Raw genomic sequence first — 13,574 nt, 5'->3', positions numbered from 1 at the left:
CACGTTGCTTTTTCTCAGCTATGCAGTTCAAAGCCAAAATTACATGATGAAGTACCTTTTAATTTAGTAAAGTAACTGTAATCTGAATGATGTCCCAGACTGTTCTGTGTGAAGCAAAAATCCATCCAGTAGATGGCGCTAGACAACTTCAAAAGAATCCCAGCGCTGAATGAGCGGGCCAACTGCGGACCGTGTAAGTGTATAAAGCACACGGAGCGCACAGAACATTCAATCAAAGCAGAAAATACACACATAAGGTCATTATAAACACGTGACCTGCTCTTAGTCTGACGAGGGCCCATAGACTTTTGCACGTGTATACTGTAAAAACATGACATAAAAGCCTAATTACTGTGCAGTTCAACGCCAAAATGACACCATGAAGCACCGCCATGTGTTTATTTGAATTCAGAAAAATAACTTTACTCTACCACCAAATTAAACTGTACTCTAAGTTAGTATTCTGAGTAGGCTGAAGTATTCTGGGTAAATGCGTTCAGGCTGTGACAGGTCCACATCATCCAGACACAAGCAGCAGTGGATTTTACACAAATTTGCATTTAAATGATACAGTAAAGACGCAGCACAGGATTGAAAAAAATGTATGGTTGTTTGTTCTGTGTTTCACCACAAACTGGAGAAGTAAACGACGCACCTCCTTCACCACAGCACCTGAATTTGAAGCAGTACATGACATGATCAAATACCACTTAAGTAAAAGTACAGATACAGAGGTAAAAAGTTACTCAAGTAAAAGTAAAACGCACAAAAATGATACATGACAAAATCTACTTAAGTAAAAGTATTAAAGTACCTATTATTTATTAAAAATATACTTAAGAGTAAAACGTAAATGTATTTCACAATGATTTTGAGTGTTATTCATTTGTTAAAGTGTAAATGTAGTAATATTGATTAAAAAATTAGACATATTTTGTTCAACAGAAATAATATGAATCAATTTCTTAATGTATCTTTTGAATTTTATTTATTTTTGTTTTGCTCAAAGCCGAAGCTTGAACTCGAAAACTTGAGTCAGGATGTTTCCACGTACGTGGAAAAAATAACCCCTCAAATCGTATGAGAAGTACTTTTACTTTTCAGTGTTCAAAAATGGGGTACAGTAGAAAGTACAGATACTGCTTTCAAATGTACTCAAGTAAAAGTAAAAAGTACACACTGTAAAATGTACAGATACCTGAAAAATGTAATTAAGGACAATACTTTGCTACATTCCACCACTTTTAAATGCCGTAATGTTGGCTATTTTTTAAATTTCAGTAAAGTAACTGTAATCTGAATACCTCCAAATGAAAGAGTAACTGTACATGAGGTATCATGAAATGACACATAACAAATAATATGGAGATTAAGGCATAAAACAGGAGCACATTATACTTAGATTGTAAAACCAAAATGAAAACAAAAGGACGTGGGACATTGACTGTAACATTTTCTTGCAACAGACAGATTTAAGCTGTTTCAGGGAGGAGTACAATAGTACAAGAGCAATAGGAGTAATAGTGCAATAGTAAATTCTTTCATAGAATGTTGAAGCAGGAGATAGAGTCTCTTCATTTACTACAATGAATGTGGTATTTGTCCAGTAGGAAAATAATATTCACAGGCTCAGTTACATTTCTATCCACATCATTCACAAAATATAAAATATGATTAACATTTAAATGTGTGAAGTTTGGAATTTAGAGAGATAACCACTGTCTAATGTCACGCCAGAATGAGTTTTTCCGCTCCGTATGTTCACTTATTTCCCAACATGTTTTATTTTGACAGATCAAACCGGATGTTGAGCGCGCGCCTGAAACGTGCCCTCCCTCTTTCACTCCGACGTTAGTGTCCAATGTGCGCTCGCGTACGGAGTCAAACTGTGCGCTCAGCAGCGATGTGAGGAGGCGCGCGGTGCTTCGGTCCGCTCAGGATGGAGCCGGACACAGCACCACCGGACTGCAGCCCCGTGACCCCGCACGTGACCCTGTACGGGGAGTTCACGGCCGCCGGTAACAGGAGAGTCCGGTACGCGGTGAGTTTAACGGAGCAGGAGCTGGTGGTTCAGAGACTGTCTTCCGCACCTGTCCCGTGGAACAAGGTGCTACTGAGGCTGGAGGACTGCGTGGGGTCCCGCGCGCACTGCGGGGACGACTCGGACCCTGCCGCCTACTTCACCGCGTACTTTTACCCTCTGAAGAAGCGCTGGGTGGGATCCGGATCATCCAGGCAGCGCGTGGAGCAGTGCTTTCGGCTCGCGGCTCTGCAGGACCCGCGCTGCAACCTGGAAGAGGCGGACAAGTGGGCCCGGGCTGTCCGAGAGAGGTCTGCGCGGAAACACGGTCCCAGAGACGGTAAGAGAGCGCGACAAGGCCCGGGAAGAATGTGGGTCTGGAGGAAAAGAGAGAAACAGTGAGAGAAAGAAAGAGAGAGAGGGAGAGAGAGAAAGAAAGAGAGCGCGACAAGGGCCGGGGAAAAGTGTTGGCCTGGAGGAAAAGAGAGAAAGAAAGAGAGAGAGAAAGTGAGAAAGAAAGAGAGAGCAAGAAAGAGGGAAAAGTGACTGTTTTTTGGAAAAAGTAAAAAAAACAAAAAACATTTGTGCTGGAAGAAGTACTCCATTTTGTTACTTAAGTAAAATAACAGATACCACAGCAAAACAATACTCAAGTAAAAGTAAAAGTACCACATGGAAAATATACTGAGTAAAAAATGTACTTAAATAGTTGTTGTTGTTTTTTTTTAATGTACTTAAATAGTAAAAAGTAAAAGTATTTTTTGCAGATTTTGAGTCTTATAAAGCTTCAAATGTGGTGATTTTTATAAAGATATGAGCTGAATTTTATTCAACAGAAACAATTGTATTTTCTATCTGTTTTTATTTGTATATTCTTGTGTTGTTCAACTTTTGAATGTGTTAAAAATAAACACTCAGCCTTTTCAGGTCTCACACAATAATAAAAATACTTCAAATTTAAAAATGTAGAGGAGTAGAAAGTACAGATACTGCTCTAGAATGTACTTAAGTAAAAGTCAAAAGTATAGACTAATATACACTAAGTATCCAGTAATGTAGGCCCTTTGTCATTTCCTCATCACAAACAAACCTGGAGTTGTGTTTTAGTTCATTCACACATGTTTAACACACAAACCGTGAATATTTAGTTCTTCTTCCGATCTGAAGACACTCTTGTGATGTCAACTTGTGGTAATCCAGGAAGTGCTCCACTCCATACACCTACACTAGAATCATTTGGATAATTTCAGACCTGGAATTGCCTCCAGAGTGGGGCCCCGGTAACGCCTATCCGGGCGACGTAACTGGCCTTGTTCTTAAATTCGTCATGGGGGCTTCTGAACCGCTCTTAGTCTGACTTGTCCCCCTGGACCTGTTTGCCATGGGCGACCCTACGAGGGACACAAAGCGCCCGACAACGTAACTCCCAGGATCATTCGGGTGCTCAAACCCCCACCACATTAAGGTGCCGGTTCAAGGGGGAGCTTTGGAGATGTAGACAGACTAATAATACAGGGTTACCCAACATGTGTGAATGAAACAAAACACAACTCCAGGTCTGTTTTTGAGAAGGTAACAGCATTATAACATGACTTAAAGCTCACAAGAGTCACTTTTGTGTAATATAGGACCTTTATGTGCAGTACTTCTTTTACTTTGTTACTTTGTCCCTGGATACTATTTTTCTTTTATAGTGTATAATGCGTACCTAGGGCAAGTCTGCTTTGGCCAGGTCTGAATAAACACACCTGGAGCCTATGACAGAATCTCTAGCTTATCTTTATGTTGTGTTTTATATGGCAACACAATCTGACCTCCCCCTATGTAATTATAGCCAATGTGTCCGGTCTGACCGTGCAAACGTCTCCACAGCTACACTTATGACTCCGCCTGGTTTAAGAGTGACTCGATGTAGTGAGACTATCTCAGGGGTCTGCATAAAATCGAGCATAAAATCAAGCATAAAATCGAATTACATTGGTTCCTGGTTTATCGCGGGGGTTACGTTTTAAAAATAACCTGCAATAGTCAAAATGTGCAAACTAGTTAGCTTTATTTTTTTACAATTATTATATATGTTTTAAGGCTGTAAAACCCATCTTCACACACTTTATACACTTTTCTCAGACAAGCATTAACATTTTCTCACATATATCCGCAGTGGTGCCTCTCCATGCAGGGAAACACTTAATTCCAAAGCGTTTCTGAAATATGTCGTAGCAAAACATTTCATCGACATTGTGGATTTTGTCGGGGCTAAAACTTGCAAACATACAGCACTTCAGAGTCACAATACGATCAAAGATTTATGTAAATTTGGCTGAACACATTGTACTGTACAGGAGACATGGCACGTCCCTTAGCCAATCAGGACACAGAACACAATGCCCGTTCATACACTGTAAAAAACAGCATTCAACATTGCACAAAAAAAAAAAAAAAATCAGCGAACCAGCGAGACCGCTAAAGGTGAACCGCAATATAGTGAAGGACCACTGTAGTAATAGTTTTGTAGGGTAAATATTTCACATAAAATACCCAAGAATGCAGGAAATTGCACATTTGCTCAAATCCCAAAACTTCCTAAAAACACTTCAGCAAATGATACCTACCTTTATAATGTGTTAATAGCTGCAAACAGTTGATGTACTTTTTTTTTTAATTAATCTGTTAATCACTTTGTCTCGTTACTTGTAAAAAACGTACATCTCTTTCTGACTTTGACTTGGTTTGAAATGGGCCAGTGCGGCTGTTTTGCTGTTAAACGCTGCAGACGGCTGGTCTATCTGCACCAATATTAATTTCAATATAAAGCAGAAACAAAAGGTTATGGGATTGGCCCGGTGGGACTTGGCTGAGGGGCAGATGTGCTCCCTGCGTCGTCAGCTGCTCTTTCCCTAACCTTTCAGCACTGCGTGAATAAAAACAATATGGCCGCCACTGCCGTTGTAGAGTCATTTCAAAATGGTAAATAAACATATGGGAGAATGAAAGACATGAAAAATCACGCGTTGAGCAGCAAACATCATATCTGTATGTCATCTCTGCATAAGGCCTCCACACCTGGAGTTGTATTTTTGTTTCATTCACACATGTTTAACACACAAACCCTGCATATTTAGTTCTTCTTTCGATCTGTAAACACTGCTCTGCCTTGTGATGTCACAAAGTGGTAATACAGAAAGTGCTCCGCTGTGTTTTTAAACTCCATACACCTTCACTAGAATCATTTGAATGATTTTACCTCTGGAGCTGCCAGTCTCTACTGAACTAAAGGTAAAAGGAGCTGTTAACTTAAAAAAAAAAACTACCTCTTCATGACATCACAAGGTGGAACAGAGCATTTTGAGCTTTGCAGCTGAGGAGGGAATAGCATTAGAACAAGATTTACGCCATGTTCTAATGCTGTTCCCTCCTCAAAAACAGACCTGTTGTGTTTTGTTTCATTCACACATGTTTGACACTTTATTATTAGTGTGTCTACATCTCCAAAGCTCAAAATGCTCTGTTGCACCTTGTGATGTCATGAAGTGGTAGTTTTCAAGTGAACAGCTCATTTTACCTTTAGTTTAGTAGAGATTGGCAATTCTACGGCTGAAATGATTCTAGTGAAGGCGTATGGAATTTAAAAACACAGTGGAGCACTTCCTCTATTACCACATGACACAACACAATTCCAGGTCTGTTTGTGATGAGGAAAAAGCATTATCACATCGCCTAAAGCTCACAAGTCCATTTTGTGTAATACAGGACCTTTAAGAGCTCACAGTGTTTGCCAAATTACACAATATATTTCTTGAGCAGATAAGATCCACTGGAACCTTACACTGGCCCATTGTGAACGCAGAAAGGAGAACTCTGTAGTAAGTGCGCATTACCAGGAGCTCAACCCGAGACAGTGACCTGACCTGTTTTAACCCAGCACAAATCATACAAACAGCATTATCCACAGATCGCTCTCACACCTGTCCGACAGCGACACGCCCACAGATAACCCAACTATACTGTTTCAAAACGCCCACATTACACTGTTTTAAAGGGCCCATATTACACTGTTTTAAAGGGCCCATATTACACTGTTTTAAAGGGCCCATATTACATTAGTTTAAAGGGCCCACATTACACTGTTTTAAAGGGCCCATATTACACTAGTTTAAAGGGCCCACATTACACTGTTTTAAAGGGCCCATATTACACTAGTTTAAAGGGCCCACATTACACTGTTTTAAAGGGCCCACATTACACTGTTTTAAAGGGCCCATATTACACTGTTTTAAAGGGCCCATATTACACTAGTTTAAAGGGCCCATATTACACTGGTTTAACAAGCCCATATTACACTGGTTTAAAAGGCCCATTATACACTGGTTTAAAGGGCCCACATTACAGCTTTAAAGGGCCCATATTACACTGTTTTAAAGGGCCCATATTACACTGTTTTAAAGGGCCCATATTACACTGTTTTAAAGGGCCCACATTACTCCATTCTCTGATCTCTATTCTAATGTTGTTTCCTCGTCACAAACAGACCTGGAGTTGTGTTTTGTTTCATTCACACATATTTAACACACAAACCCTGCATATTTAGGCTCAGTTCTTCTCTCAAACTGAAAATGCTCTGTTCCACCTTGTGATGTCATGGTAATACAGGAAGTGCTGTGTTCTTAAAACTCTATACACCTTCACTAGAATCATTTGGATGATTTCAAACCTGAACTGAACAGAACTAAAGATCAAAGGAGCTTTTAACATGTAGACCGTGGCTCAGTTGGTAGAGCGTTTGTCCACTGATCTGCAGGTTGGTTTGAGTCTGTGAATGTGTGTGTTATGTGTGTGCTCTTTGTGTGTGTGGCAGCTATTTGCCTATTTTTATTTGTTCTGAGATCAGTTTGTTATTTTTGTTTATGTAAAATGAGTTTGCCAATTTATTTTGGGGTTGATTTCCATATTTAAAATATTTTTTTTGCTGTTCATATTTCGTATGTTTTGCTCATATATTTAGTCTAATTTACTCTTGTTTACCTCAGCATCTTTTCTGTTTCTGGTTTGGTCTGTGGCCCCTGGTGGGACAGGTGGGCGGGTCACATAGCCCAGAATGTGCCTGTGTGGGCCTATGGAAATAAACCTACAGAAAACACATCTCTGGACTTTTTTCTGCGTAAACCAGTTGAGTTATGTGTTTAGTTCAAAGTTTGCATATTGCTTTTGTTAGCATAATTGATCGATCTTTAGCAAACACCATTATTTTTGTTAGGGCACCAATACTGAACATTAAACAAAACAGCTCCAGGTGTGTTTTGTGTCAAGGAAACAACATTACAATATGTAAAAAATCTTGTAATATGGGCACTTTAAAGAACATGTTTCTGAGTCTGTGTGTTTGTGTGTTTGATGAGGTGAAAACAGCTCATCAACGGCTCTATGGACAAAAATAAAAATCAAAGAAACACATTTCCTCTGTTCTGCTCATAGTTCTGCCTCAGTCTGTGGAGAGCCATTTTTTGAATTAAATGATGTCACTGCGTAACCTCTATTTTGCACATGACCGGGGGAATCCATGTTACTATTCTCAGCTGGGGCCTCGCCTCGTCTGCTTTGTGATTGGCCGACAGCAGCAACCACAAACGAGCGTTGTGCCTTCAGAGTATGTGCTGGGTTTTCAACAGGACAACAGGAAATATGTTTATATGTTTCCTCTTAAATCTGGTAACCTGCACATTTTTATATCTTTGGTGTTTATATATATCCATCCATCCATCCATCCATCCATTTTCTTCCGCTTATCCGGGGCCGGGTCGCGGGGGCAGCAGTCTAAGCAGGGACTCCCAGACTTCCCTCACCCCGGACACATCCTCCAGCTCCTCCGGTGGGACCCCAAGGCGTTCCCAGGCCAGCCGAGAGACATAGTCCCTCCAGCGTGTCCTGGGTCTTCCCCGGGGCCTCCTCCCGGTGGGACATGCCCAGAACACCTCCCTAGGGAGGCGTCCAGGAGGCATCCTGAGCAGATGCCCGAGCCACCTCAGCTGGTTCCTCTCAACGTGCAGGAGCAGCGGCTCTACTCCGAGCTCCTCCCGTGTGACCGAGCTCCTCACCCTATCCCTAAGGGTGCGCCCGGCCACTCTGCGGAGGAAGCCCATTTCAGCCGCTTGTATCCGCGATCTTGTCCTTTCGGTCATTACCCAGAGCTCATGACCATAGGTGAGGGTAGGAACGTAGATTGACCGGTAAATCGAGAGCTTCGCCTTCCGGCTCAGCTCCTTCTTTACCACAACGGACCGATACAGCGTCCGCATCACTGCAGACGCTGCACCGATCCGCCTGTCAATCTCACGCTCCATCCTTCCCTCACTCGTGAACAAGACCCCGAGATACTTGAACTCCTCCACTTGGGGCAGAGACTCACCACCCACCCGGAGAGAGCAAACCACCTTTTTCCGGTCGAGAACCATGGCCTCGGATTTGGAGGAGCTGATTCTCATCCCAGCCGCTTCACACTCGGCTGCAAACCGCCCCAGTGCCTGCTGCAGGTCCTGGCTCGAAGAAGCCATCAGGACAACATCATCTGCAAACAGCAGAGATGAAATCCTGTGGTTCCCAAACCAGGCCCCCTCCGGCCCCTGGCTGCGCCTAGAAATTCTGTCCATAAATATAATGAACAGAACCGGTGACAAAGGGCAGCCCTGGCGGAGTCCAACATGCACTGGGAACAGGTCTGACTTACTGCCGGCAATGCGAACACAGCTCCTGCTCCGGTCATACAGGGACCGGACAGCCCTTAGCAAAGAGCCCCGGACCCCATACTCCCAGAGCACCCCCCAAAGGACACCACGAGGGACACGGTCGAATGCCTTCTCCAGATCCACAAAACACATGTGGACTGGTTGGGCATACTCCCATGAGCCCTCGAGGACCCGATGGAGAGTATAGAGCTGGTCCAGTGTTCCACGACCAGGACGAAAACCACACTGCTCCTCCTGAATCCGAGGTTCGACTATCGGTCGGATTCTCCTCTCCAGTACCCTGGAATAGACCTTACCGGGAAGGCTGAGGAGTGTGATTCCCCTGTAATTGGAACACACCCTCCGGTCCCCCTTCTTATACAGAGGGACCACCACCCCGGTCTGCCATTCCACAGGCACTGTCCCCGACCACCACGCGATGTTGCAGAGACGTGTCAGCCAAGACAGTCCCACAACATCCAGAGACTTGAGGTACTCAGGACGGATCTCGTCCACCCCCGGAGCCTTGCCACCGAGGAGCTTGCCAACCACCTCAGTGATTTCAGCCAGGGTGATGGACGAGTCCGCCTCTGGGTCCCCAGTTTCTGCTTCCTCCTCGGAAGACGTGACAGTGGGATTGAGGAGATCCTCAAAGTATTCCTTCCACCGCCCCACAACATCCCCAGTCGAAGTCAGCAGCTCTCCACCCGCACTGTAAACAGTGTTGGTGAAGCACTGCTTCCCCCTCCTGAGGCGTCGGACGGTTTGCCAGAATCTCTTTGAGGCCGTCCGATAGTCCTCCTCCATGGCCTCCCCGAACTCCTCCCAACCCCGAGTTTTTGCCTCTGTGACTGCCCGAGCCGCGGCACGCTTGGCCCGCCGGTACTCATCAGCTGCCTCAGGAGTCCCACGAGCCAACAAGGCTCGATAGGACTCCTTCTTCAGCTTGACGGCATCCCTTACTTCCGGTGTCCACCACCGGGTTCGGGGATTGCCGCCGCGACAAGCACCACAGACCTTACGACCACAGCTACGAGCAGCCGCATCGACAATAGAGGTGGAGAACATGGCCCACTCGGAGTCCATGTCTCCAACCTCCCCCGGGATCAGGGAGAAGCTCTCCCGGAGGTGGGAGTTGAAGACCCCCCTGACAGAGGGCTCCGCCAGACGTTCCCAGCAGACCCTCACGATGCGCTTGGGCCTGCCAGGTCTGTCCGGCTTCCTCCTCCGCCAGCGGATCCAACTCACCACCAGGTGGTGATCAGTTGACAGCTCAGCCCCTCTCTTCACCCGAGTGTCCAAGACACGCGGTCGGAGATCAGATGACACGACAACAAAGTCGATCATCGACCTTTGACCTAGAGTGTCCTGGTGCCATGTGCACCGATGGACACCCTTGTGCTCGAACATGTTGTTTGTTATGGACAAGCTGTGACTAGCACAGAAGTCCAATAATAAAACACCGCTCGGGTTCAGATCGGGGAGGCCGTTCCTCCCAATCACGCCCCTCCAAGTGTCACTGTCGTTACCCACATGGGCGTTGAAGTCCCCCAGGAGAACAACGGAGTCCCCGGTTGGTGCACTGTCTAGTACCCCTCCCAGGGACTCCAAGAAGGCCGGGTACTCTGCACTGCTGTTTGGCCCGTAGGCCGACACAACAGTGAGAGACCTGTCCCCGACCCAAAGGCGCAGGAACGCGACCCTCTCGTTCACCGGGGTGAACCCCAACACGCAGTGGCTGAGCTGTGGGGCAATGAGCAAGCCCACACCAGCTCGCCGCCGCTCCCCGCGGGCAACGCCAGAGAAATGGAGAGTCCAACCCCTCTCAAGAAGTTGGGTTCCAGAGCCCAAGCTGTGTGTGGAGGTGAGGCCGACTATATCTAGCCGGTAACGCTTAACCTCCAGCACAAGCTCAGGCTCCTTGCCCCCAGCGAGGTGACGTTCCACGTCCCCAGAGCTAGTCTCCATGTCCGGAGATCCGGTCGTCGAGGTCCCCGCCTTCGACTGCCGCCCGGATCTCTCCGCACCCGCCCCTCATGGCTCCTCCCGCAGGTGGTGGGTCCACGGGAGGACGGCCCCACGTCGTTCCTTCGGGCTGGGCCCGACCGGGCCCCGTGGGGAAAGGCCCGGCCACCAGGCGCTCGCTGCCGAGCACCCACCCCAGGCCTGGCTCCAGGGTGGGGCCCCGGTAACGCCAGTCCGGGCGACGTAACTGGCCTCGTTGTTTCTCTATTCATGTTGGGCTTCTGAACCGCTCTTAGCCAGACCCGTCTCCGAGGACCTGTTTGCCATGGGTGACCCTACCAGGGGCATGAAGCCCCCGACAACATAGCTCCCAGGATCATTCGGGTGCTCAAACCCCTCCACCACGTTAAGGTGGCGGTTCGGGGAGGGATATATATATATATATATATATATATATATATATATATATATATATATATATATATATATATATATATATACACACACACACACAAGCACACATAACGTCATGATGAGCTGGGTTTGTTCGGTGTCCAGGCCTGACCAATGTTTAAAACATCACCACTAACCACAGACTGTGTAAAGAAGTGGACTAGGTGAGTGTGACGTCACCCACAGCGTTCAGCTCCAGTGAAATGAAGCTCATCAAGGCTAGCAGTTATAGGGGCCAATTTGGAGCAGAGTTCCATGTCTCTGTAATCCGTCAGTCATCCAGGTCTGATCCATAACAAAAGACGAAGTTTAAATCTGTCAACTAGACAAATTTTTGTAGGAGTGAAGATATTTTGTTGCTCATCCAAGCCGCTTCTTCAGTTCTGGTCAGATTGCTGGTGGACACTGCCTTATATCTGTCTAAAGGGAGGGGCTAATTACACTGAAACCGTAAACAGCTATTGTCTCCAGTTTCAGCTGCAACCAGAGGGGTTTTTGCGGTCGTCTGGACCCCAGTCCACCGTACATCTCCATCTCAAAGATACTAACCACTCCTTTCAAGATAGTGAGGTTCAGATCTTAGCCAGAGAAAAGAAATGGTTTGAGTTAAAGAAGCTATTTTTTTTAGGAATGACAATCCTTCCTTAAACAGGACTGGGGGCCTTAGATATCATCTCTCCCCCATCTACAACTCCATCCTCAGACCCAGACAAAGAGAACAATAGCAGGGTCATTAAGGGCTGAATAGGGTGGTTTCAGCTGAAACTGGAGACAATAGATGTTTACAGTTTCAGTGTGGTTAGCCCCTCCCTTCAGATAAATATAAGGCAGTGTCCACCAGCGATCTGACCAGAACTGAAGAAACGGCTTGGATGAGCAGCGAAACGTCTTAACAACAATTTGTCCAGTTGACAGATTTGAACTTCATCTTTTGCTATAGCAGAGGTCCAAATTTGGAATTCGGAAGGTGAGTATCATAGCAACCAGAGAGCCAGTCCAGAGTGAGGCTGTTAACGTCCCTTCCTGCTCACACCACTGATTTAGCAGGGAGCGGGCGCATAGCAGCACTGTCAGTCAAGCCTGTTGCTAACACTTGTGGGAGTGAACTCACGGAAAGAAGGTGCCTGATTTGTCTGTTATTAATGTTCATATTTTGATTTACAGACACAACAGTGAAATTAATGCCTGAGGATCATGTAGAATGGGTTAATATGAACATTTAAGACCAAAAGGACAAATCTGACAGCAGCAGTTACAGAGAGAAGGGGCATGGACAATGGAGTTGGAAGCGCGCCCATGATCACTTCCTATTTGGAACGTGGCGGCTAGCAGGTTAGCTCTGTCCATTTTTGTATACAGTCTATGCCACTGACACAGAATGAGTTGGAATGAAGGAGCAGCTATGGACTACATTTATGTCAAAAGTACGTGATCAGGAAGGGGGAGGGCATCTGGCACAAGCATTCAAACTCTAATGTGCAAAAATGATATGTTCCTTCATTTGACAGCCCTGGTGTTTAACAATTGCGATAGAAAATGCAGATAGGCATTTTTGAGTTTTTGTGTAAAGTTGTGGTTGTCATCAAGTCCAGCATATGTGTGAAATGTAACAAAGTAAAAGTAGTGCTGTACATTTTTAATACTTTTACTTAATTTGATACTTTTACTTGAGTACTTTTTTGCTCCAGTATCTGTACTTTTACTTCAGTAACAGCGTACTTCCTCCTCCTCTTGAATTTATGGATCACTGTGCAGAGCAGTGAATGCTGTCCTCAGTGTGAGTGAAGTCTTTCTTAATATAGGCCACCAGGACCTCATGCCCCTGTCACCACTCCCTCTGTGGTCAGGCGGGGTAAAGCGCCACTCTGCAGTATAGTACACCAGCACATCAGGCCCCTCCTTCCCGCCACGTCCTCTGTGGTCAGATGGGGTAAAGCGCCACTCTGCTGTGTAGTCCACCAGCACCTCAAGCCCCTCCCTCCCACCACGCCCTCTGTGGTCAGACGGGGTAAAGCGCTGCTCTGCTGTGTCGTCTGCGAGCTCTTTGATTTACACACTCTGTAATGAAGGGGAGTTTCACCACTGTATGGGTGATACTGGATGTGTGTGTATTTGCTGTGTGTGTGTGTGTGTGTGTGTGAGCTGTGTATGTAGGGGTGTGCTGTGTGTGTGTATGTGTGTAAGCTGTGTGGGTGTGTGTGTGTGTGTGTGTGAGCTGTGTTTGTGTATATCTATGCAGGGGTGTTTTTGTGTGTGTGAGTATGTGTGTGGTGCTCTATGTGTGTGAGCTGTATGTCATGGGCAGAAGGTTACACAAAAAGAGCAAAGCCACACACAGTGCAGATTTAGCATTAGCATGCAGCTATCTAGTCCAGTCTAATGACATGTCTGCACTCCATTTGGAAAAAAAACAAGAA

At 45.7% G+C, this 13,574-nt stretch overlaps 1 protein-coding gene across 1 annotated transcript in view; it reads left to right on the top strand.

Annotated features, from left to right (window-relative positions):
• Nucleotides 1-1,939: 1,939 nt before the first annotated feature.
• The window catches only part of LOC117370570 (sphingosine kinase 1-like), a 35,296-nt gene continuing 23,661 nt past the window's right edge, over nucleotides 1,940-13,574 (top strand). Inside the window, exon 1 of the mRNA XM_055221792.1 lies at nucleotides 1,940-2,360. Within this exon, the coding sequence (XP_055077767.1) occupies nucleotides 1,940-2,360 (421 nt within the window). The remainder of the gene's footprint in view (nucleotides 2,361-13,574) is intronic.

This window comes from Periophthalmus magnuspinnatus, chromosome 1, assembly GCF_009829125.3.
Source record: "Periophthalmus magnuspinnatus isolate fPerMag1 chromosome 1, fPerMag1.2.pri, whole genome shotgun sequence".
In the NCBI taxonomy this organism is placed as follows: Eukaryota; Metazoa; Chordata; class Actinopteri; order Gobiiformes; family Gobiidae; genus Periophthalmus; species Periophthalmus magnuspinnatus.
The sequence above is the reverse complement of the archived record's forward strand: the minus strand, read 5'-3'. Positions and strand labels throughout refer to the sequence as shown.